This window comes from Eumetopias jubatus, unplaced genomic scaffold (assembly GCF_037043125.1).
Source record: "Eumetopias jubatus isolate StellerSeaLion01/CBP00866 unplaced genomic scaffold, mEumJub1_p1.0 scaffold_2, whole genome shotgun sequence".
NCBI lineage: Eukaryota > Metazoa > Chordata > Mammalia > Carnivora > Otariidae > Eumetopias > Eumetopias jubatus.
In genome coordinates this window covers 158,147,411-158,171,691 of record NW_028274808.1, presented here as the reverse complement: position 1 = coordinate 158,171,691, position 24,281 = coordinate 158,147,411, and the positions used below count along the sequence as shown (strand labels likewise).

At 42.3% G+C, this 24,281-nt stretch overlaps 1 protein-coding gene across 2 annotated transcripts in view; it reads left to right on the top strand.

Annotated features, from left to right (window-relative positions):
* CRACD (capping protein inhibiting regulator of actin dynamics) overlaps positions 1-24,281 on the top strand; it is a 256,557-nt gene that overhangs the window by 180,232 nt on the left and 52,044 nt on the right. The window contains exon 6 of one of the 2 annotated variants that reach the window (XM_088021156.1): positions 23,375-23,546. In XM_088021156.1, the coding sequence (XP_087877282.1) occupies positions 23,375-23,546 (172 nt within the window). Of the gene's footprint in view, positions 1-23,374; positions 23,547-24,281 lie in introns of those variants that run through there. The other variant, XM_088021157.1, reaches the window with a different exon arrangement.

Below are 24,281 nucleotides of genomic sequence, written 5' to 3'. Positions count from 1 at the left end.
GCTTCATATGCTGGCCATGATGTTATAGGCCTAATAGTGATTGCCAGAGTTCTGACATGAGTACCTGAGTACCATCAGCTTATGGTGACATTTCCTGAAGTAATCATAAGATGTTACATGTTTAGGAAAGAATATGATGGTTTTTGTTATAGACATACTGAGTTTGAGGTATCTTCGGGGCATCCAAGTAGAGGTCCACTCTACAGATCTGAAAAACAAAAGCTTTTAATGAGCTTTTTACTTTTTTTTTTTATTATTATTACCTTAGAACTGAAATTCAGCTAGTATACGTTGGTGTGGCTGTATTGGTTGCTAAAATTTTGAAATACTTTATACTCATTGGTGAATGCTCACTTCTCCTAAAACCCCAAATGCCACCCTTGCCCACACCCTGGCTGTTCTGTCCCATTCAATCCTATTTACACGTTACAACCCCACAGTCCAGCAGCTAAAGGATTAACACCTGGCCCAGAAGTGGGCCTCCAAGACCCTGTTCCAGCCCTGCAGCTGTCCTGTCTGCTCTAATTATGAAAGTTTTTAATTTCACTCCTCCTCACAGCTCATGGAGGGTGAACGCATTTCCCACATATCAACATGCTTTGTGTGTGTGGTGACCTTCCACAAATCTGATCCCCACATCAGGGAGCACTTCTCTCAAGTCTCCTCACTCCTGGCAGTCTGAACTGCTCATTGCTCCCTGACTCCCTGCATTTTCTCACCTTCATTTCTCTGTGCTCATGGCTCAGAAAACACTTTTCTCTGATTTCTGAACATTCTGTTGTAGTCATCTTTCAAGGCCAGGCTGTCTTTGCCTTCTACCAGCAAGACTTCCGCATTTAGAAATGAGAATTCTCTCCTCAAAGTAACCATCCCATTCCCATGGGACATATCACTTCCTCTCTTATATTAGGGCTGTCTTAGTCCTTTCTATGAAGGCTTTTTCTATCATGGCAGGGCCATAATAATTGTTGAGTAAAGGAGAGTGTAAGTTTGAATTCAAGAACTCTGTGCCAATGGTCACTGGTGTGTAGTCGCTGGCAGTTTCACCATTTCTTTAGAACGTCTGTGTAGAATAATCTCAGATCCCCCAAATCTCCCTGAGTCCGTTTGCTATAATACAATATTTGGTTACATGTCAAAAAACAAAATTAAATCAGCAACAACCAAAAACAAATGCAGAAATGTTTGCCGATTTTCTGAACTGAAGTTTTTAGTCCATTCACGTTGTGTTTCGGTCATCTTTCTTTAATGTAAAATGGTGACAGTAATTTTCCATTTTCCGCACTTAATTAATCTTTGAGAAATCCTAGAGCAGAGCTTTTTCTAAGGAGTGTTGCACTGTTTGCTGCAGCAAATCAAGTTCCTATTGTGACGCTGGCGGCGGAGGATGAGTCATTGCTTTGGCTGGGACGACGTGTTTCCTGAAGTCAGACACAAGAGCAGAATACCTAATGGTACCTTGCTACCTATAATCTCTCTCCAGCCCTCACTCTCCTGTTGCCCTTCACAGAAGTCAAGTAAAAATCAAACTTCCCGTGTTTGGTTGAGCTAGCAAATAATTTGCACTTCTGGTCATTGTCATACAGACAAATATATTTTCCTGGCATGCACCTACTTCATTTTTTTCTTTCTTCTTTTAAATAAGATTGAGGCAAAATACAGGCCATGATGTGTTTCTCATGTGATGCCTCACTCTGTCGGACCCAGGACTGCTGTCTGCATGTGCCCTGGGTAGACACTGATGGAGAGGAGGATGGGCAGGAGGCACTGGCCGGGACCTGCGCTTGCCAGTCCCAGCCTGCTGGCCAGCACACCCAGCCAGGTCTCACAGCTGCAGTGCAGTCCTCAGCGAATCTTTGCTTTTTCAGATGTATGGGAAATGGAACTTCCTTGAGATGCCATTTTCCTCTCCTCTGAACCTGGAAAAGGCTGAATGGAACTAAGGCAGCTAATCTCTCTCATCTCCCTTACTTTTTCATTGATATCTTTTAATGAGAAGATTACATATCTCCCCCTGAGGTGAATGTAAATGAAATGAGCTGACGTACAGATAACGTCAGAGTCAGTGAGGAAAGCATGTGCAGTAGCATGGGGGGCACTGTGCTGTTTGACACATGGTTCTCAAAGCAACTGTCACGGGCAGAATCCTGAGGGGAATGCTCCATTGGCCGTTTTCTTCTTACTGGAATTAGAATCATGTCAAACGCCAACTCAACGGTACCTGTACCTAACCTGAGTCCTGCTGTAGAAGTTTCTATCGTGACATAGGAAATGCCCTACCGGGCCGTGCATCCCCTGGATTGCAGTGTCTCTACCTGTGATAACTTACCAGGTAGAAGAATCTCATATGTTTGATTGGGAAACTTTAGACTTCAGTCAGCCCAGAAGGTACGTGTGTGGAATGTGAAGAAGAGGCTCTGGACTTAACTGGGAAATGGGAGGGAAAGGCAACCAACATTAACTGTAATGCCGTCGGAGCATAACCTCCAGCTTTTTACCTCTGTGGCAGCAACTTTATACAAACAGTGTATTTCCCAAGCACTCTTATTATTAGTGAGGTACCTAAGTTCTCCAAAATGTTAGAGTGCATCGGTAGATGATTCCCACTTACCTACATTTTAATATGCCTTGTTGAATGGGAGAGGAAAGGGTGCATTCTAGCTCGGGCAGAGGAGTTACACATATTCTAAGCTTTGTGCTCTGTGACCATCATCCGTCATGGAGGTTGTGGGAAAAGTGAAGCTAAAAACCACTGTGGCATGAGCCCCTTTGCGAACTATGTCTTCTCTTTTTTTCCTCATAAGAGTTGGGACCCAGATATAGTCAGTATATTTTCAAGCTCCGTATTCTCTCTTGCTAGATCCATCTTATTCACTGAAGCACTATTCCCCCCGATAGCCTTTTCCTACCTGGCTTATTTCTGTGTTGTGAGTGATTAATGACATAGTGCCCACTTTTCCAGCTGTGTGATCTGGCCATTATTGAATGGCCACGACAGTAACTGGGGAATCTGAAGAAAAGCCCATTTTCAGAGTTATGTGAGGGACCTCAGCTCCTTTCCTCTCCCCGTAGCTGGAAGCCTTCAGTTAATAACCAGGAGGGAAACACTCACTGGAAAGTTGTATTGTGACACTTGGGAGAGGATCTTGCTTGGAATGCTTCATACAGCACTCCACGGTATTTTATCAAGATAAAATATATGAAAGAGTGAATTCTGCAAGGCAGAGGATAATTCCAAATGGTACCCCCCCAATAAATAAGTAAATGAATAAAACATCACAGTGGCACCAGAATGTAGACTTAATCTTTCAAGTGGCAAGGCTGTGGGGGCCCCGTTAGAGAATACTCAGCTTATTGTCCTCATACAGGCTCTGTTGCAGACAGACCAGGAGCATGGTTTGTTTCCCACTGTAAAGGTGGGAGCATCCTGGAGGATGGCAGAGTGCAGTTTGTTTTCAGAGCTTCCGTCGTTCAAGTTATTAGAGACTATTTCTTGAAATAACTTGTCTTGAGCCAGAGCTGGCATCTTACTAGGGAAAATACACAACTGAGGGACCCAGTTTTCCTCACACATAAAATACTCTGTGTTTTAAACTTCTGGCAATTAATGTGCTCAATTTGAGTGAGTTAGAACTGCAGCCCAGCCAGAAGTATTTATGAGGTGTCTCTTTGCTCCCACCACAATTAGGTAGGTCACCTAAGGGATGCAAGGGAACAGAGGACACTGCCCTCCTGGAGCTTGCCGTCTGCTTGCCGAGATGGCAAAGCCTGGATTTAAACAAATTAAGATGTAAGCAAGGCTCAGTGCATTATTGAGCGGCACTAAATTTCACTAAAACACCAGGCCCCGACCTTCACAGTTGTCTTTCAGGGTCTGCTAAAGCCCCCCGCTCCACAAAGTCCTCTTGGATCGTGTCAGAGAAAGGAAGATTCCTCTTGGAACGGGTCTGTTTGTTCTTGACCCCAGAGCCTTGCAACTTGCCTGTGGAGTCCAGTGACATTATCAGGGTATAGACTGGTTTCTAGCCTGCCCAGAAAAAAGGAGAGTGCCTCATCTTGTGGTTCTTTGAACTCTAATTTTAGATTGTATATGTGTCTATTACTGTTTGTATATCTGGTATATCACAAATACTACTTATTTGTGTGTTTGTCTAGAATCGTAGGCAGCTCGAAAGAGGGTTAACATTATTTTCTGGCTCTCTAGAATGCTACTACATGCCAGTGAGGTTTACTTGTTCTGGGATTGCGCTAAAACAGAATAACGAAATTTTAGTTATATCTTCTGAGTAAACCTGAATTACTCTGAAAATATCTAAAGCTCTTAAACTTTCTTTCTCATTATATATTTCCTGACATTTTTTTTTCCTCTTCATTCTCTTCTTTCTCCCATTTTGCTTCTATATTTCCCATTCTTCTCTCCCCTCTCCTCTTCCTCATCTCTCTCTCTTTTTTTTTTTTAAGATTTTATTTATTTGTCAGAGAGAGAGCATATACAAGCAGAGGGAGCAGCAGGCAGAGGGAGAGGGACAAGCAGGCTCCCCACTGAGCAGGGAGCCCGATGTGGGGCTCGATCCCAGGACCCTGGGATCATGACCTGAGCCGAAGGCAACACTTAACTGACTGAGCCACCCAGGTGCCCCTCTTTTTCATAATATCTAAGAAATGCCACATAAAGGTCAATTACATACCCATTCATTAATTCAGTGAATTTCTTAATACTAACCAGCATTGTACTAGCTAATGTTTTTTTTGAGTACTTACTAGGTGCCAGATATTCTGCAAAATGATTTATATGAAGTATTTAATCAGTAAGCTACATATTATTATTATCCCTATTTTATAGACGAGAGAACAGAAACTTAAGAGATTATGGAACTTGCCCAAAGTCTCATAACTAGTAAGTAGGTTAACTGAGACTTAAACCCTTCAGAGGTCATATGCCTCATATAGAGTGAGGTCTCAGTCATGTAGTGTCTCCAAGACACACTTTTAGAATGCAGCAGAATGATTAAGAGTGTGGTATTTGGAATTAGACCGGTTTGAATCTCAACATGGCCACATATTAGCCATATTAACACTGGCCAAATAATTGTACCTCTCCAAGCCTCGGCTTCCTCACCTACAAATATGGAAAATAATAACTTACCAAGTGGTTGGGAAATACTACATGTAAAACTTCAAGCCCAGCATGTAGCCAAAGTTCAGTAATGTTTGCTAGAATTATTATTTATGGGGAAAAATAGCATCTGCCCCTTCTGCTATCAACTTCATTTCATTACAAACATATTTTGAAATATTTTTCATTGTCCTCAGTGGGACAATGAAATTGGGAATTTACCATTAATGAATGTGTCTAAATATTTCTTGAATCTATTCATGTCCTCATCAGGTGCAGTTGTTTTTTTTAATTCCAGTTAGTTAACATACAGTGTAATATTAGTCTCAGGTGTACAATACAGTGATTCAACACTTCCATACATCACCCCGTGCTCATCATGACAAGTGCACTCCTTAATCCCCATCACCTACTTCACCCATTCCCTGCCCACCTTCCCCCTGGTAACCATGTTTGTTCTCTATAGTTAAGAGTCTGTTTCTTGGTTTGCCGCTCTCTTTTTTTTCCCCTTTGCTCATTTGTTTTGTTTCTTAAATTCCACATATGAGCAAAACTGTATGGTATTTGTCTTTCTCTGACTGACTTAGCATAATATCTCTAGCTCCATGTTGTTGCAAATGGCTAGATTTCATTTTTTTATGGCTGAATAATATTCCAGTGTGTGTGTGTGTACCACATCTTCTTTATCCATTCATCAGTTGATGGACACTTATACTGCCTCCATAATTTAGCTATTGTAAATAATGCTGCTATACACCGGGGTACATGTATCCCTTTGAACATCTTGTGCAGTTCTGGAGGTTAGTAACAAGCTCTAAAATTTCCCACGTGTTGTGTGAGGGAGCATAATACAGTACTTCCAATTTATGGTTCCAGAATGATCTTCAGTCTTCTACCTAATACCCTGGTGCTTCATCAGTTATTTGGATATTGGTCTAAAGGAAAGAAATCCATGAAAAACTGATGGAGAATAGAATATTCTGCAACAGTCTGCCTTCTGACCTGAGTGTCTGTCTAGCTATATGTCTGGAGATCAGGCTGAGTATACAGAGACCTGTTTCTTTACTCTTGGCATCTGACCTTGTTCAGCTAGCTTAGCTTCTCCAATCTGATGTGGGAAACAGGTAGTGACTTCATCATCACTCCCAACTCCTTGAAATTGTTATATGAAAGGCACTTGAAAAGTATCAAGTAATGTGATTCAGCAGAAATGAATCCGGTGCATATAGATTTGATTTCCTGCATGAAATTTTATATTGCAGGAATTTTCTGTCAAAGGTAAAGCAGAGTGCTTTTTTAAAGTTATGCCCCACATGATGAGTTTTTAAGTTATGTCCCAAACCAAGCTCGGCAGGCACAGAATCTCAGGTTTAATAAAGCTTTCTTCCTTAATTAAGAAGTGGGAGGTTTTGTTCAACTCTGAGATAGTTTCAGTACTTGAGAAATAGAATGATCAAAGCCTAAGTAGAGATTTCGACAGTATGCACAGCAGCTCTGGCTTTGGTGATGTCAGGCAGCGAATGGCTTTGGCAGCTCAGCTCTCAGCTTGTTCTTGCATGCAGTGCTTTCTCATCTTCCTTTAGCCATGGTTACTGCCACATATGCAGTGGCTTGTGTTGACAAATAGTTGTTGACTCTTACGTCTAAACTTCTAACTTACTGGGAAGTGTGGCAGTTTTTCTTGATTAGCATTTCTCAAATATTTTTGACTTGACCTAGAGAAAGAACTATGTTTTATATCAGAACATGTGTGTATAAAGTTGTGTATACAAACACACATAAACACACATACATAAACTAGAGACAAGTTTCATGAAATAGAGCTCACTATATTTTCTATTCCACCTTATTCTCTTTTCTACTTAGTTTTAAAGGACTCTTCTTGGTCATGGCCCACTAAATTGATTGGAGGGTCTGCTAAATAGGCTGTCGCCCATTATTTGAAAGACACTAGCCTGAGGATTCCCCTTAGTCCAAGCGTCATTGATCTTCACATGCCCTCGAGAGAAGACTTTACATCCTCTTCAGCTCATCCCCAATGTATACACATACCACCTTCATGACCGCTGACACTACCACTAGACCCTTTGGACCTTCAGGTAGAGAGAGCATCATTAGCTGCTACCAGGGGGTTTTCTCCTAGTAAGACTCCAGCTTTTTCTCATAGGAGCCAGAATCTTAAAAACTTTGTGAATTTTGAAAAGCAACTTACTCTCCTAAATTTTGAGTACTAGGAGGTGTCAGGAACTCAAGAGTTCCTGTGAAATGCCAGGTCTAGTTCAGTGCTCTGTACACAGTAGGACTGCAGTAAATATTTGTTCATCAGTTATGGTCTGAGATCTGCACTGAACACAATGGAAACAGGGCTCTTGCAGAGATGGCACTGACTTGTGCTGGACACAATAGTACTGCTTCTCCATAGATGGGTGGAGTCTAATAGACAGGATATAAAGTTGTAGGGTTATTAGGTGGAGTAAGAGTCCAGGGAGGGCATACATTCCTGAATATATAAGACACCAAGAAAATCAGACAGGCATTCTGCTCCAGGATCTGAGGCCCACACATTGGTCACTTTTCTTAGAAAACTTACTGAGTCGGGCGCCTGGGTGGCTCAGATGGTTAAGCGTCTGCCTTCGGCTCAGGTCATGATCCCAGAGTCCTGGGATCGAGTCCTGCATCGGGCTCCCTGCTCCTTGGGAGCCTGCTTCTCCCTCTGCCTCTCTTTCTCTCTCTCTCTCTCCCCCTCTCTCTGTCTCTCATGAATAAATAAATAAAATTAAAAAAAAAAAGATTTAGAAAACTTACTGAGTCTACCTCAGGATGGCAATGGGGTGATGGAGGTTGGGAATTCAAATTCTAAATTCCTTCTCCATCAGCATTGTCAGTCCTAGCAATAGGGACCTGGATCCTGACACAAAGAGAAGGAATGATTTGGTCCTCTTTTACCAACTTGCAGACTATGTTATTGCTGCTCCCAAGCCCCAGATGCCTTAATATTGCTAAATAAACATGGTGGCAACAAAACTAGTATCATTTAGAGACAAACAAGGAGTAGAAAAAACATAATAGATAATTTATGAAAAGAGTAACAGGGGCGCACCTGGGTGGCTCAGTCGTTAAGCGTCTGCCTTTGGCTCAGGTCATGATCCCAGGGTCCTGGGATCAAGACCCGCATCGGGCTCCCTGCTCAGTGGGAAGCCTACTTCTCCCTCTCCCACTCCCCCTGCTTGTGTTCCTTCTCTCACTGTGTCTCTCTCTGTCAAATAAATAAGATATAAAAAAAAAAAGAAAAGAAAAGAGTTACAAATTTTATGAGCTAGAATATATTCCAAACTTGCCTTGCTTTTTAAGGAAATAGTTCATAGAATTTTAGAATGGTGGTGGTGGGCGGGGGAGACCTTAGATAGTGTAGGGTTTAGTCACCTCATTTTATAGCTGAGGTCCCCAGAAGCTAGTAAATGGCAAAGGTGACTAAATAAGCCCAGATCTTCAAGAATCTGAGGCTTGTTTCCCCATATTCACACAACCTCTTGAAGCGAAGAGCATTTATCCTCTGGTAAGAAACAGTAAACAAAAATGTCATAGTTTTAGCCACTGTTGGACTTGGTGATGCTAAAATGGACAAACAAGCGGCAATATTTGCACAGAGGGGCCGCATTTATGGTAACAAATTTCGAGCCACAATGTTTGTGGTTTAGGAGTGACCTTTGCAAGGTTTCCTGATGTTAGTTATGGAGCTCCTGTGACTCCTTGAAGTGACTCATTTCAGACATTGGGTTTCATGGCAGACATTTGCCTTTCTAAGACATCTGTCACCACAGAATGGAAATTACCTCACAAAAGTGATTCCCAACCATGAAAGGACAAAGGGCAGCTTTGGTTTTCTCCCCTACTCCCACATCACACAGACCCAGTGGTTACTAGTCAAAGACATCACATCCAAGAAACAGGTGAAACTTTAAATCATGGACCCTTGGAATCTCAGAATTGGATTGCCATTTATTCCACCAGTGTCTGGTGCATGAATTAATGGAAGGTTCTACAAAACTGGTAGTGGTTGTGTGTGTGTGTGTATTTTTTTTTTTTTTTTTTTTACTTCTCCCTAGACTAGAACCGTTCCAGAATGAATCTGTTACCTGTCCAAGCTGTTGTCCAAGAGTTAGTCTGGGAATGAGAAATCCAGGGGGAGGACAGTGATTCTCAAAGAACTGTGTTGTCCCTGCCTAGTGCTCTCCAATGAGAACAGAATAAGTAGCAAAAGAAATAAACTTAGTATCAGTACAGATCAAGGAAGAACAGCCTGACAGGACTGTCAGACATAATCTGGAACACTGAGACAGACTAGAATTTTTTTTTAAATCTTTTAAAACAGTATTTTTTTTTTCTGTTCTCAGAAATGATAACAAGGCAGCTCTACCCATAGATAGGCACAGAGGATCAGGTGAGTTCTTATTCCTTTATTAGACCATCTGAACACTCATGGTTTCATTCTGCTACCCCTGGGGTCTGTTTTTCATAGATTGTCTATGCAAGCAACAAGCACTTTGCCTGATGGGTCTATGACACATTAGTGTCACTTTGACCTTGGTCCACTTGCAGCTGGTACCATCAGGAATTTTGGCTAAATTTCGTTTTGTTTTGTTTTTAGATTTTATTTCTTTGACAGAGAGAGACACAGCGAGAGAGGGAACACAAGCAGGGGGAGTGGGAGAGGGAGAAACAGGCTTCCCGCTGGAGCAGAGAGCCCGATGTGGGGCTTGATCCCAGAACCCTGGGATCATGACCTGAGCCAAAGGCAGACGCTTAACCGACTGAGCCACCCAGGCGCCCCTCTGCTAAGTTTAAAGATTTTATTTATTTATTTGAGAAAAAGTGAGAGAGAGAGAGAGAGCGCACGAGACAGGGGAGGGTCAGAAGGAGAAGCAGACTCCCCGCTGAGCAGAGAGCCCAGTGTGGGGCTCGATCCTGGGACTCCAGGATCATGACCTGAGCCGAAGGCAGCCGCTTAACTGACTGAGCCACCCAGGTGCCCCTGAATTTCGGCTAAGTTTAATAAGAACTGTTGCTCATATAGTAGAACTAGTGACTTCTATCCTTTATTTCTAAGAACTTTTACATATTCAGGCATGGTTCGAGAATTTGACCCCAAACTCACCTTCTATCCAACAGGAATTAAGATTGTACCTGCCACTAGGTTAAAAAAAAATTATTAGTGAATCAAATCATTCTATAATCTGTAACTAAATAATTATTTTACTAACCTTTCTAGAGTCTCTGTATTATCAATAACTACTATAATTTTTATCACGATTTCCAGCTGTCTAACCACTGAACTCATTCACGGTTAAACCAGTCATAACCACCCACGTTCTTAAATGTTCTCTACTCAATAGTCCTCAACAAACATTACATTCTTCAGGCCTTATTTCTGGTTTATCAGTGCCACCCAGCTCTCAATTTAATGAAACTATTGATGTAAAGACACACAGACTTTGAAATTTTTACTAGTACAAGAGTACCAAACCAAGATACTGCATCTTTTAAAAATCAGCTTGTTTTTCAAAGAAATCACTGACATGTAATAATATCACATAGGCTAAAGACTTGTAAGCATGGTGATGGGACCTGATGAGCAGGAGGTAGCAGTTACTCTAGACATAGTGGTAAGACACTTCCATGCCAGAGAATGGGAAATAAATCCCACTGAAATTCGGGGACCTTTCACGTTAGCAAAATTCTTAGAGGTCTAGTGACCTGGAGCGTGTTGTGATCTCTCTCCTCAGGTGAAAGATAAGTTGTTGCATCTGGCCCGTCTTACCACCAGAAGGAGGCACAACACCTAGTAGGTCTCTTTAGATTTTGGAGGCAGCGTATTCCTCTTTTGCATGTGCCCATTTACTGAGCGACCAAAAATCTGCTAATTTTGAGTAATGCCCAGAACAAGAGAAGGTTCTGGAACAGGTCTGCGCTGCCATGTAAACTGCTCTGCCATTTGGTCCATTTGGTCCAGCAGATCTGGGGGTGCTTGAGTGTCACTGAAAGAGAGGGATACTGTTTGGAGCCTTTGGCAGGCTCTGTAGGACTCACAGGAAACACTAAGGATTTGGGGACAAAACCCTGCTATCCTCTGCAGATAACTATGTATCAAGCTTTTGAGAAACAGCTTTTGGCTTGCTAAGGCTAGGCAGCTTTTGGCTTAGTAGACACTGAACACTTCACCATGCACCACCAAGTTGCCGTGTGACCTGAGCTGCCCATCATGAACTGGGTGTTGTCTAAGCCACCAAGCCATAAAACTGGGTGTGCACAGTATTCCATTATCAAAAGGAAGGTAGTGTATGCACGATCAGGTTCAAGCAGGCCCAGAAGGGGCCTTCAAAGTTATATGAAGAAGTGGCCTAATTGCCCATGGTCCCCATTCCTGCTACACCACCTTCTCTCTCCCATCCTGTACCTATGGCCTCATGGGGCGATCCCTATGACTAGTTAACTGAGGAAGATAAAACTTAGGCCTGGTTTTGGATAGTTTTGCATGATATTGAGGCACCACTCAAAAGCTGTCATGCTGAAGCCCCTTTCTAGGACAGCCCAAAAGAACAGTGGTGAAGGGGAGTCCTCCCAGTGGACAGAATTTCAATCAGTACATCTGATTGTTTGTTTTGCTTATAAGGAAAAATGGCCAGAGGTACAAGTCTATAACAGTTCGTAGGTGGTAAGTAGCCAGTGGTTTAGATGGTCAGAGACTTAGAAGGATTGTGATTGGAAAATTGGTGACAAAGAGGTCTCTGGAAGAGGTAGGTGGGTAGACCTCTCTGAATGGGCAAAGGATTGCAGGATATTCACGTCCCATGTAAATGCTAACTAAAGGATGACCTCAGGAGGATTTTAATAATCAAGTGCATAGGATGACACATTTTGTGGATATTTATCAGCCTCTTTCCCCATCTACTTGTCAGTGGGCCTGTGAATACGATAGTGGAAGTTATGCATGAGCTCAGCAACACTGACTTCCACCAACCAAGGCCAACAGAGACCTACACTGAGTCCCCAATATGGCACCATGCCGAGATGAATAGCTACCTACCTGGTACAAATCCATTACATTGGACCACTTCCATCATGGAAGGAGCAGCACTTTGTTCTTCCTAGAACAGACACTTAACTCTGGACACAGATTTGCCTTTTTTGCACATAGTGCATCTGCCAAAACTATCGTCTGTGGACTTATCTGCTGTAATGGTATTTGACACAGACATCACTTCTGATCAAGGGACTTGATAGGCCTATGCTCATGGAGTTCACTTGTCTCACCATGTTCCCATCATTCTGAAGCGGCTGGCTTGATAGGATGGATGGTGGGATGGCCTTTAGAAGACTCAGTTACAGTGCCAGCTAGGTGGCAGTACTAGGGCTGGGACTGTTTCTCTCACAGCCAGACTCCATGGGTCTAGGAATAAAGGGCTAGAAATAGAAATGGTCCACTATAACTCCTAGTAACCCCCTAGGGAAATTTTCATTTGCCATCCCCTTGACTTTAGGTTCTGCTTCTCTAGAGTTCTTAGTTCCAGTGGGAAGAGTGCTTCCACAAGGGAACCCAACAGTGATTCCATTGAACTGGTAGTTGAGACTGTCACCCAGCGTCTGGGGCTACTCATGCCTCTCCATGAACAGGTGAAGAAGGGGGTAACTGTACTGGCCAAAGTGATTAATCCTGACTACCCAGGGACAATTGGGCTGCTGCCATACCACAGAGGTAAGGAAGAGTATGTCTTGAATATAGGAGATCTTTTATGGCATCCCCTAGTACTCCTGGGTCCTATGGAGTAATAGAATACTACAGCAGCCCAGTTGAGGACGGCTAATGGCCCAGCTTTGTAGGAATGTAGGTTTGTGTCACCTTACCAGGCAAAGAACCATAGCCAGTTGAGTTCCTTGCCAAGGATAAAAGGAATGTGGAATGGGTAGTGGCACAAGATGGCTACAAAGGTTACATAAGAAGACCACATACACGTATTCATGTAAATATACATATACATATACATATAAAGAGAGCTATGAGCACATGACCAGTTGTTAAAACAAGGACTCATAAGGGCATTTCTTCCTTATTTTGTTATGAATATGGTTGTATATATATTAACCAAATATTTTTCTTTTCTTCCCTCTTCTCTCCTTATCCTTTAATGTCAGATATATTAATAATAGCATTATACCTCAGTATATAAGTTATAGGAGAAGTGTGAATATTACTCAAGGACTTTGCATCCTCTTCTGGGGAGCAGGTTAGTGTGTTTTCAAATGTATGTGGGATATTTGTATCACAGTGGAAGTGACTTTGTTATATTGACTTTATTTGGAGATTAAATATGATTAAAAGAGATGTGTATAAGGGGCCAGGTTGACATAGGATGGAGTGTGATGATAATTTTTTTTAAAGATTTTATTTGTTTGTTTAGAGAGTGCGTGTGCAAACAGAGGGGGGCAGGGGGAGAGGAAGAGAAAATCTCAAGCAGACTCAGCGCTCTGTGGGGTCCATCTCACGACCCTGAGATCACGACCTGAGCTGAAATCAAGAGTCAGACACTTAACCAACTGAGCCACCCAGTGCCCTGGAGCATGATGATCATTTTGATGTGTCAGCTTGGCTAGGCCATAGTCCCCAGTTATTTAATCAAACACAAATACTGTTTAATTGAACTGTTGCTGTGAAGGTGTTTTGTAGATGTAATGAAAGTCCATAATTCATTGACTTTAAATAGGGGAGATTATTAAAGATAATCTGAGTAGGCCTGAATCAATAAATTGAAAGGCCTTGGAGCACCTGGGTGGCTCAGTTGGTTAAGCGTCTGACTCTTGATTTCAGCTCAGGTCATGATCTCATGGTCATGAAATTGAGCCCCACATTGGGCTCTGCACTGGGCGTGGAGCCTGCTTGGGATTCTCTTTCTCCCTCTCAATAGATAGAAAGATAGAGAGAAAGTCCCCTTAAAAAGAGGACTGAAGGGCGCCTGGGTGGCTCAGTCGTTAAACGTCTGCCTTCAGCTCAGGTCATGATCTCAGGGTCCTGGGATCGAGCCCCACATCAGGCTCCCTGCTCGGCGGGAAGCCTGCTTCTCCCTCTCCCACTCCCCCTGCATGTGTTCCCTCTCTCGCTGTCTCTCTCTCTGTCAAATAAATAAATAAAATCTTTAAAAAAAAAAAAAAAGAGGACTGAAGCTTCCCTGAGAGCAGAAATTCCATCTGTGCATAGCAGCTTCAGTCGGTGCTCATGAATTCTTGCCTAACCTTCCTGAGGACTTGCCCTGTGCATTTCAGACTTGCTTAGCCAGCCACCACCTGGTGTAAGCCAATTCCTTGCAGTAAATCCTTTAATATATCTTACACACACACATACACACATTTCTACCTGTATCTCCTACTGGTTCTGTTTCTCTGATTAAACCCTCATCAATACAGCCTCCGATGTCCCTAAAGCTTTTGTCCTACTGCACTAAATTTGCAGGGTAAGGTAGCAGGCAGCTCCCCCTGCCAATATTTCCCACTCAAAGTCAGCCTGATTTTTTATTCACAGCACTCTCTGAAACTCAAGTGGCACAATTTGGCAGTGAAAACAACCAGCACCCACACATTTTCTAGCATGTGGGAGAAATGTGGCCAGACACTGAGACTTCACATTAGCAATCATGTCTGCCTCTGTTACTATTTCTAAATATTATTTGGTGTTGCTTGTGAATTGTTTTAAGACATGTCAAAGGGGGTTCTGAGAGAAATCAATGGTAAAAACAGAAAACCGAAAAATTGATGTGGTTTTGAAAAATAGTGGGCCCAAGAAACCTGCCAAGTCATTGTCATTTTAACTGATACATCTTTGCCTAGATCTGGGTTAAGTACACCCATAATTCAGTAGGTTTTGCTTAGGTATTTACAGTCCGTGCTGCTATGTGACCTCTACATTGCCCCAAATCAACATGCTGTGCAAAATCATAAAACGAAAACCAAGTCTAATGGGAAAAATGGGATATTAACACAACACACAAAAAATTATCAATGACATATTTTAAAAGAATAAGAACCTAATAAAAATAGTAGCAGTTTTCCACATATTAAATGGTAATGAAATACATAAGTACTACAGTAACTATGGCAAAGCCTTGAAAAAGCCCTGCAGTTTGCTTGTGGACTGGTGCGTTGGAAGGTGTGTGGCTTGTGAGCTCTTGCGAGGTAGAGGAAGGCAGGCTATCCGAAATTGGACAGACAGCTGCAATACATGTGTAACACACGCGGCAGTCTGGGGTAACTGGTAGATATTTGAGGTGTGTGCGTGTGTGCATTTTGCTACATACCTCACTTCAACTGCGTGCACTAGTCTGCATTCACCTAGTGTTTCTCATGGATGAGATACCATAGATCAGTCACACTGGAACACATTTGCATTGTCAAAACAAGTGTGATTACAGGACTGACTGTACTACATAAAGAGATCACCATCTTTTATCTATTTTCAAAAATCTCAAAAATTCTTTGGAAGTTTGGCACAGGTTTATTTTTTAGCAAAACTTAAGGTGAATATAGATGTTTTCCAGGAATCCTGCATTTGATGGTAAAGTGCTGTCACAGACCCCACTGAGATCTAAATACACCTTTATACAATCTGAAAAATTCTGATTTCCAAAACACATCTACCCGTAAGGGGAGAGGGAAGAGTAGAAGCATATTACTGAGTGCAGGCGGCATGGCGGGTGCTGTGGATGTAGAACAAACAAGGTGCAGTACCTGTCCCCAGGGGCCTTGCAGTCTGGGAGCTGTAGCGTGCTCTGTGGTACTGTAGTAGATGTCTGTGCACGCACAAACGGAGAACCCAGGAGGGAGTCATTCTTTCGGGCCAGAGTGTTTAAGGACAGCTGTCCAGGGAACATGTCACCTGGAATGTGTTTGGGGGAACAGCTAGGAGTTCTCTGGGCAAAGGCAGGAAGATATTCCAGGTAGAAGTACATGAGTGAAGGTGTGAAAGCACAGAGTCACAGAAGATCCAAAGTGACTGCTTTAGTATCACACCACTATAATGTGGTCTATTAGTTGGCTAAGGCTGCCTAACAAAGTACTACAGAATGGGGAACTTAAACTACACACTTTGTTGGCTCATGATTATGGAGGCTAGCAGTCTAAGATCAAGGTTTCACTGTTGCTGCTGAGGCTTCTTTCCTTGGCTTGTAAATGGCCATCTTGTCCTTGTGCCCTCACAGGGTCCTCCCTTATGTGTGTCTGTCCCAGTCTCTTTTTACAAGGACACTAGTCACATTGGAATACAGCCTACCTGATGAGCTCATTTTACCTGAATTACCTCTTTAAAGACTCTGTCTCCAAATACAGTCCTATTCTGAGGTACTTGGGGGTTAGGACTTTAACATACGAGTTTTGAGGGGACACAGTTCAGCAGTTCAGTTCATAACCCATGGTGTGGCACAGAAGTGTGAGCAAAGCACACGGAAGCCAGAGGCGGGTGTGGTCAGTTATTGCCTGGGTTGGTGACTTGGGAAAACTTCAAGGACATAGGTCTTGAAGGATGAATAGAAGTTCATCAGGTTGAGAAGGAAGAAGATGATGTTTCTGTCTGAGGAAACAGCAAATCTTTAGGCCTGCCTCAGAGGTCTAGAACATATACCATAGCCCGTCCACGTGCGTGTGCAGGACCTGGCATTCCCTGATATGGGCTGGTCACCACACTCTCTGCTTGTGCCCCTGACTTGTGAATGCCAGTCACCACCACCCTTGGGCCTCTCACCATTTGTTTCAGGGACCCCTGCCCCCTTCTAAAAGAGTATTATTGATCCTGTCTCTTCATTTTCTGAATCAACACAACAGCAAATATCTGCCACCCTCTGTGCTTCCCCAGGAAAGGAGACAATACTTCCTTCCTTCCTCATGTAACTTGACAGCCACCATGATACCCCTTCCCTCCTCTCTGGAAGTGGGATCTCAGTCCTTAGTCTTTTTATGACATGGCACCAGAGAGTGCGGCCTACCTGACACATTGCCAAATGTACTGGGATTACTGGATGTGGTAAAAATGTGATAGCCACCGAGTGCTTGTGGATTACTGTGCTTCTAGGAATCTTTTTTTTTTTTTTTTCTAAGAGAGGGAGAGACAGAGAATCTTAAGCTGTCTCCATGCCCAGCGTGGGAACCCAATGTGGGGCTCAGTCTCACAACCCTTAGATCATGACCTGAGCCGAAATCAAGAGTTGGATGCTAAACTGACTGAGCCACCCAGGTCCCCCTCCAGTAATCTTTTTTAACTGAACAGTTTCTTCTCAAAAGTACTCTGATGTTCCAGAGCTAAGGAAAATGTAGTGAAATTACCTTTTTTTTTTAAAAGATTTTATTTATTTATTTGACAGAGAGAGACAGCGAGAGAGGGAACACAAGCAGCGGGAGTGGGAGAGGGAGAAGCAGGCTTCCCATGGAGCAGGGAGCCTGATGCGGGGCTTGATCCCAGGACCCTGGGATCATGACCTGAGCCGGAGGCAGACGCTTAATGACTGAGCCACCCAGGCGCCCCTACCTTTAAATTAAATTACAGGATTCAGACAGTTGCGGTGTACTGTGTCCTAATATATGCTATTTACATGCATGCTTGAAATCAGAACTTGATGTAAACATTAGGTTTATTTAACCAAAATGTTTCAGTCATCTCATTAGAGTTTACTGAACAGTGTACTCTGGATTGTAGGGGAGATGTGTATACGAAATATATGGTACCTAAAGAAAATAAAAGATTTCTGAAAGAGGGGTGCCTGGCTGGCTTAGTCAGTACAGCATGCGACTCTGGATCTCAGGTTGTAAGTTTGAGCCCCATGTTGGGTGTGGCGGTGACTTAAAAATAAAATTAAATTAAAAAAAGCTTTTTGAAAGAAATAAGTGATTCCCACGGTCTGTTCAGAGGGGGACTAGTCATGACAGATATCAGAAAGTCAACTCTGGGAAGCACCACATATTCTCTGCTCTTTTGGAAAGTGATAATGATGTCAGCATATTAAAGACTCTCAAAGGTCTCATAGTAAAGAAACATATTTAACCTTATTTTACCTGGATTCTCAAATGCACTGGCCTTTGAATAAGAACCTGGCACCAACCATAGAGCACATTCTGAGAAACCCCAGACCAAGACATTTGTGATGCTTAAAATGAACTACCATAGGGAAATTCTGTTTCTCATTTGGAAGCATACCATATAAATCCAGTGCAGATAAATTGTACACTTTTATTATTTTAGGTTTAGAAATGAAAATGTTAAGAATTGCGTCTTTACGACAAATGGAAAATGAATCAGATTTGCTTGACTTACGCAGTGATTTTTAATTTTTAGGATCTTCTACATAAACTAGCAATTATGATGATGCAGCCATCAAATGGCATGTAATTATATCCATGACATAATGGATAATGTGCACCCTTTTAAATGAAAAAAAATTCCCTAAAGTAATTATTGGACGATGAAAATAAATTAATTCAGTACTTAAAGAATGAAAATTACTGTGATCCCTGAAGCAGTCTATATGCATATATAGATTCTTTCATGTGAAAAATTGCAACAGAAAATTGCTGAAATATTAAGACAATATAGCACCCACTGCCTTTTCTACTATAAATTCAGTCTTACCACTTAAGATGGTAAATTTCCAGAGAGGCTGGTAAGCAGATGTTTCATGGCTATTAAAAGTTGGATCAGGATTTGGGCCAAGTACTCTTTGTCTCTGGGGCCCACACACTTAACCCCTAACTAGAGCTGCAGCCGGTAAAAACAAATTTAGTAGGAATAACCTTTCTTCCTTCTCCCTCCCCTTTTCCCCCTACTGTCCCAACCACCCAAGGAAAGTAGATTGGTGTTATAAAATTCTAAAACACCATCTTAAATATGCTAATGTTGGAGATGACTTTGCTAAACTACACATACTTCTAATGTATGGCAGTTGTATCTTGGAATATTTCATATTACCATTGCAGAAGTGCTCTGTTTTACTACATTGTTAAAACTGCTTTGATCTTTTAGACCCCATCTGTATAAAAATATTCACAGTAAGGGTCGGTGTTACCTCTGAAGAAGATAGCTGCTAGTGAGTTATCATGCACTTAATCCAGTTGATTCCATGGAGACAAGGCAGCCCCCAAATCATAAACTGATTATAAAATAGTTTATTTACTGGGTTTTTGTAGACCCATGCTCAGGTTTTCATAATGGTTGTTGTGCCATAGCATTGCAAATGTTTCATAAAATTTAGCTACTTGCCTTTTTTTTTTTTTAAAGATTTTATTTATTTATTTATTTGACAGATAGTGAGAGCAGGAACACAAGCAGGGGGAGTGGGAGAGGGAGAAGCAGGCTTCCCACAGAGCAGGGAGCCTGATGCGGGGCTTAATCCCAGGACCTGAGCGGAAGACAGACGAAGGCAGACGCTTAACAACTGAGCCACCCAGGCGCCCCTAAATAAAATCTTTAAAAAAAAAAAATGTTCCAAGAGACAATGTTCATAATAGCAAAAAACTGAAAACAATCTAAATATCCACCAGCAGGAAAAGACATAAGTAAATTATAGTATATTCACTTTCTGATGGCTGAGAAATATTCCATTGTATTTATAAACAATGAATATAATTAGTAGTCTTTGAAGACCATCAAAGAACATCAGGCAAGTGTTAAAAGAGCTGACCTTATATAAAATGAGTTAATTAAAAATTTTAAATTAAAGAAATTCTCTAAGATGCTACAGGTATCATTACATTGTATAACTGGTCTTTGGCACTAATGAAATAAATGAATATTTTCTGTGTGACTGTCCAAAGCTCAAAATATGTAACTGACACCTGATTTCTAGATTCGGCGGCATTATTATAAATGGTCAAACACTAATTTGTACTACATTTCACTTATTTCTGAGGTGAAACTCTTCCTTTTTCCTTTTATATTGATTGCCTTTTTCCCACTGCAGAAGTATCTAATCCCTAATTCTCTAATCAGAAATATTCTAAAAGACCATAGCAAAATTCTAAAAGTTTCAATTATGGCATCATTATCCCTGGTCTGGACCCACAAATCTAGCTTTTAAGCTAGGTAGAGAATTTTAGATTATGTCAGAATTTATTGATGGGGAAAAAATCATCACTTGCTCTGAAGTCAAGGTGGGTTTGGTGGTGTTCAATTGAGCTGGAATGAAGGGAGTTAACTATAATTAAAGATAAATTATGGGGAGCCTGGGTAGCTCAGTTGGTTAAGCATCTGCCTTTGGCTCAGGTCATGATCCCAGGGTCCTGGGATTGAGCCCCGCATCGGGCCCCCTGCTCGGCGGGGAGCCTACTTCTCCCTCTCCCTTTGCTGCTCCCCCTGCTTGTGGGCTCTCTCTCTCTCTCTGGCAAATAAATAAAATCTTTTTTTTTTAAAGTAACTACTAAAAACATACAAACATTCTTAAATCAAACCCTCCAATTTGTTTTGTTTTTACCATTAAGTGCTATGATTTAAATTGTAGTGCACACACTTCCTATCTTTTTTTATTTAAATTCAATTTGCCAGCATATAGTACATCATTAATTTCAGATGTAGTGTTCAGTAATTCATCAGTTGCATATAACACCCAGTGCTCATCACATCACGTACCCTCCTTAATGCCCATCACTCAGCTGCCCCATCCCCCCACCCACCTCCCTTTCCGCAACCCTCAGCTTGTTTCCCATAGTCAAGAGTCTCTCATGGTTTGTCTTCGTCTCTGATAACTTCCCAGTTTTCCCTCCTTTCTCCTATGATCCTCTTCACTATTCCTTATATTCCACATATGAGTGAAACCATATAATTGTCTTTCTCTGATTGACTTATTTCACTTAGCATAATACCCTCCAGTTCCAACCACGTCGATGTAAATGGTAGGTATTCATCCTTTCTGATGGCTGAGAAATATTCCATTGTATTTATAAACAACATCTTTATCCATCCCTCTTTTTAAGGACATCTCAGTTCCTTCCACAGTTTGGCTAACGTGGCAGGATACAAAATCAATGTACAGAAATCAGTTGCATTTCCATACACTAACAATGTGACTGAAGAAAGAGAAATTAAGGAATCGATCCCATTTACAATTGCACCAAAAACCATAGGATACCAAGAATAAACCTAACCAAAGAGGTAAAGGATCTATACTCTAAAAACTACAGAACACTTATGAAAGAAATTGAGGAAGATACAAAAAGATGGAAAAACATTACATGGTCATGGATTGGAAGAATATAGTTAAAATGTCTATGCTACCCAGAGCAATCTATACATTCAATGCAATCCCTGTCAAAATACCATCGACATTTTTCACAGAGCTGAAACAAATAATCCTAAAATTTGTATGGAACCAGAAAAGACCCCAAATAACCAGAGGAATGTTGAAAAAGAAAACCAAATCACAATGCCTGACTTCAAGCTATATTACAAAGCTGTGATCATCAAGACTGCATGGTACTGTCTTTTAAATAATAAACACAGTGAAAAGAATTTAACTCTGGCTTAAGGACTGCATGCCTAGCACAAAGCCTTATTGATAGGAGGCATCTGATATACCAAGTGACCTTTCCTCTTAAGTGTGATAGAATACATTGTTGTTTCAGGGACCACTGAAGTTTAAAGGCCTCTTTGCATCTATAGTAAGGATCCCAGGCTGTTGTCTTTTTGTGATTGATCACTGTTCTCTTTCTTAATATCTTACATCACAGTTCAGGGGCAAAGTGGTTTAAACTACTTCTTCCGCACTTCAGACTCTGTCCCAGAAAGGCTAGAACTGAAATCACCAGAAGAAATGAGATGACTACCTTACACATCTTTAACCTCATTTTTATACCCATATTTCTCCGTAGACTCTGGCCAGCGGAGGTCCAGGGGTTCTAATACTCAGATGGGGACTCATACCTGTGTGTCTTTTGCAGGTACTTTTCCATATACCTTGTGAGCTTTCATCTTTTCTTTTTCCTCAGAGCTCTTGACTCCAGCTTCAAAGATACATTTCCCATGACATAGACAAGTTGATTCATCTCTCTATGCCTCAGGTTCCTCATCTGTAATACGAGGGTGTTAATAGTATCAACCTCATAGGGTCATTGTGAGGATTAACTGAATTAATATTTGGACAGTTCTTAAAGCAGTAGTGCATAGTAAGGATTAAGTAATTAAAAAGGGGGGGCGCCTGGGTGGCTCAGTCTGTTAAGCATCTGCCTTCGATCATGACCCACCCCGTTCATGGGAAGCCCGCTTCTCCTGCTCCTTCCCGTTCATGCTCTGCCTCGCTCGCTCTCTCGCTCTCTCTCAAATAAATAAATAAAATCTTTAAAAAAATAAACGAATAAATAAATAAAATTTAAAAAGATTGACCACTGGTAACTGGTTTCTTAAAAGGAAGGATCTGAAAAGATGCTTCTTCTGGTTCGGGGTGATATATGCTTTCTTTCCTGAGGTAGGAACGGAGTGATATGAATGAATTTGGGGTTGAAGAAGCAGAACTGAATGGTATTACCTAAAATATCTGTCGGAAATGCTGGCCCTGAGCCTGGGTCCTGACTGGATGAAGTAATATATGGAAAAATGTTCATAGCAACTCCTTTGGGGCTCTTCATAGTAGATTTTAAAAGGAGACGGGAGAAATAAACTGGAAATATATAGCGGTGGAGGGAATTGGGGGCAAAGCTTATGCCAAGAGTTAGCAGTTATCTTCTGTATCTAACAAAGGCTAAAACATGGTGATTCTCTGTGGAGAATACACACACATACACACACACACACACACACACACATAAATAGAAAGTTACATATGTAAAGGTATATAAATTTTTTTAAGCACCTGTCTGACTTAGGTGTTTTCTCAGCTTCTGTGGAGAAGGGCACCGGCCATCTGCTTTGTTAAAGAAAGCAGGCGCCACCTTTGTGTGGCATGTGCAGGGGGTGCTGTGCAGCCACCATGAAGCTCGGAACCCCTCTGTGTCACCCCAGGTGCTTCTTGGGAACCCAGTGGCAGGAGACTTCCTGTGCCCTTGGTGTGTCTCTGCCTGACTGTGCCCAGCCAGGGGCTGGCCCTGACATTCCTGGCACAGGGCTTGGTCGCTTATTCACTCTGATGGCCGCCCTTTGCCCCAGCTCCCTTGGCCAGAGGCAGCTCAGTTGTAATTTGCTCTCAGGCTCAGAGGTGCAGCCCTGTCAAACTGCAGTGTGTAAGTTTATCTTGTAATCCACAGACAAGAAGAAAGGAGGTAAATTCCAGCCTTTTAAGAAGTTGTTTGGCAGAAGGAAAAAGAAAGACGCTTTGTGGTCCCAGGAGGCGTCAGCAGGGAATAAGAATCACTCTCCGCAGAGTGTCAGCAATGGGAACTTCTCTTCAGATGAGGAGACCTTGGAAGACAATCTGAGGTAACAATTCATACTTTTACCCCCGCCCCAGATCTTTGGCAGAGTCCCAAGTGGGGAATGGGATCCCAGAGGAGGCGAGCATGGAATCTCTGGGAAGGCGGAAGACTTGGGGTTCTTTGTGCATTCTATGTGGAGAAGGCACCTTGGGGAATTGGTAGTGAGCCTGGCCTCATTTTCCAGGAGAGCACAGGGATCTGTGCCTTCATTTTGCTGCCCTCACTGGTGGTAGAGGCAGCACCCCACTGGTTTGGTTCAACAAGTTCGCCTGGATAGCAGGAGACTGCATTTCCGTGTCCTGTTACTTGGCAAAGAGAGAGTGGTCATAGATTAGTATGTACATCCACGTCAAGAACATACACTGCTCAGGCACAGAGTGGTCACCCTTCATACCTCTGGCAATCTCCAGCAACTTCTGGAAACTGTCAAGGGGCTTTTAACTTCTGCTCTTTGTTTTCTTTTTCTTTTCTTTAAAAATTTATTTATTTGAGAGAGCGTGAGCATGCAAGCACAAGCAGGGGGAGGGGCAGAGGGAGAGGGAGAGGGAGAGACAGAATCACAAGCAGGCTCCCGCTGAGTGTAGAACCGACTGGGCACTCAATCCCACGACCCCGGGATCACCCCCTGAGCCGAAACCAAGGGCCGGATGCTTCACAAACCAAGCCTCCCAGGCGCCCCTGCTCTGTTTTCAGTGTTTCTCCATCTCTCCCCCACCTTTTTCTTCACCCCTCCCCTTTC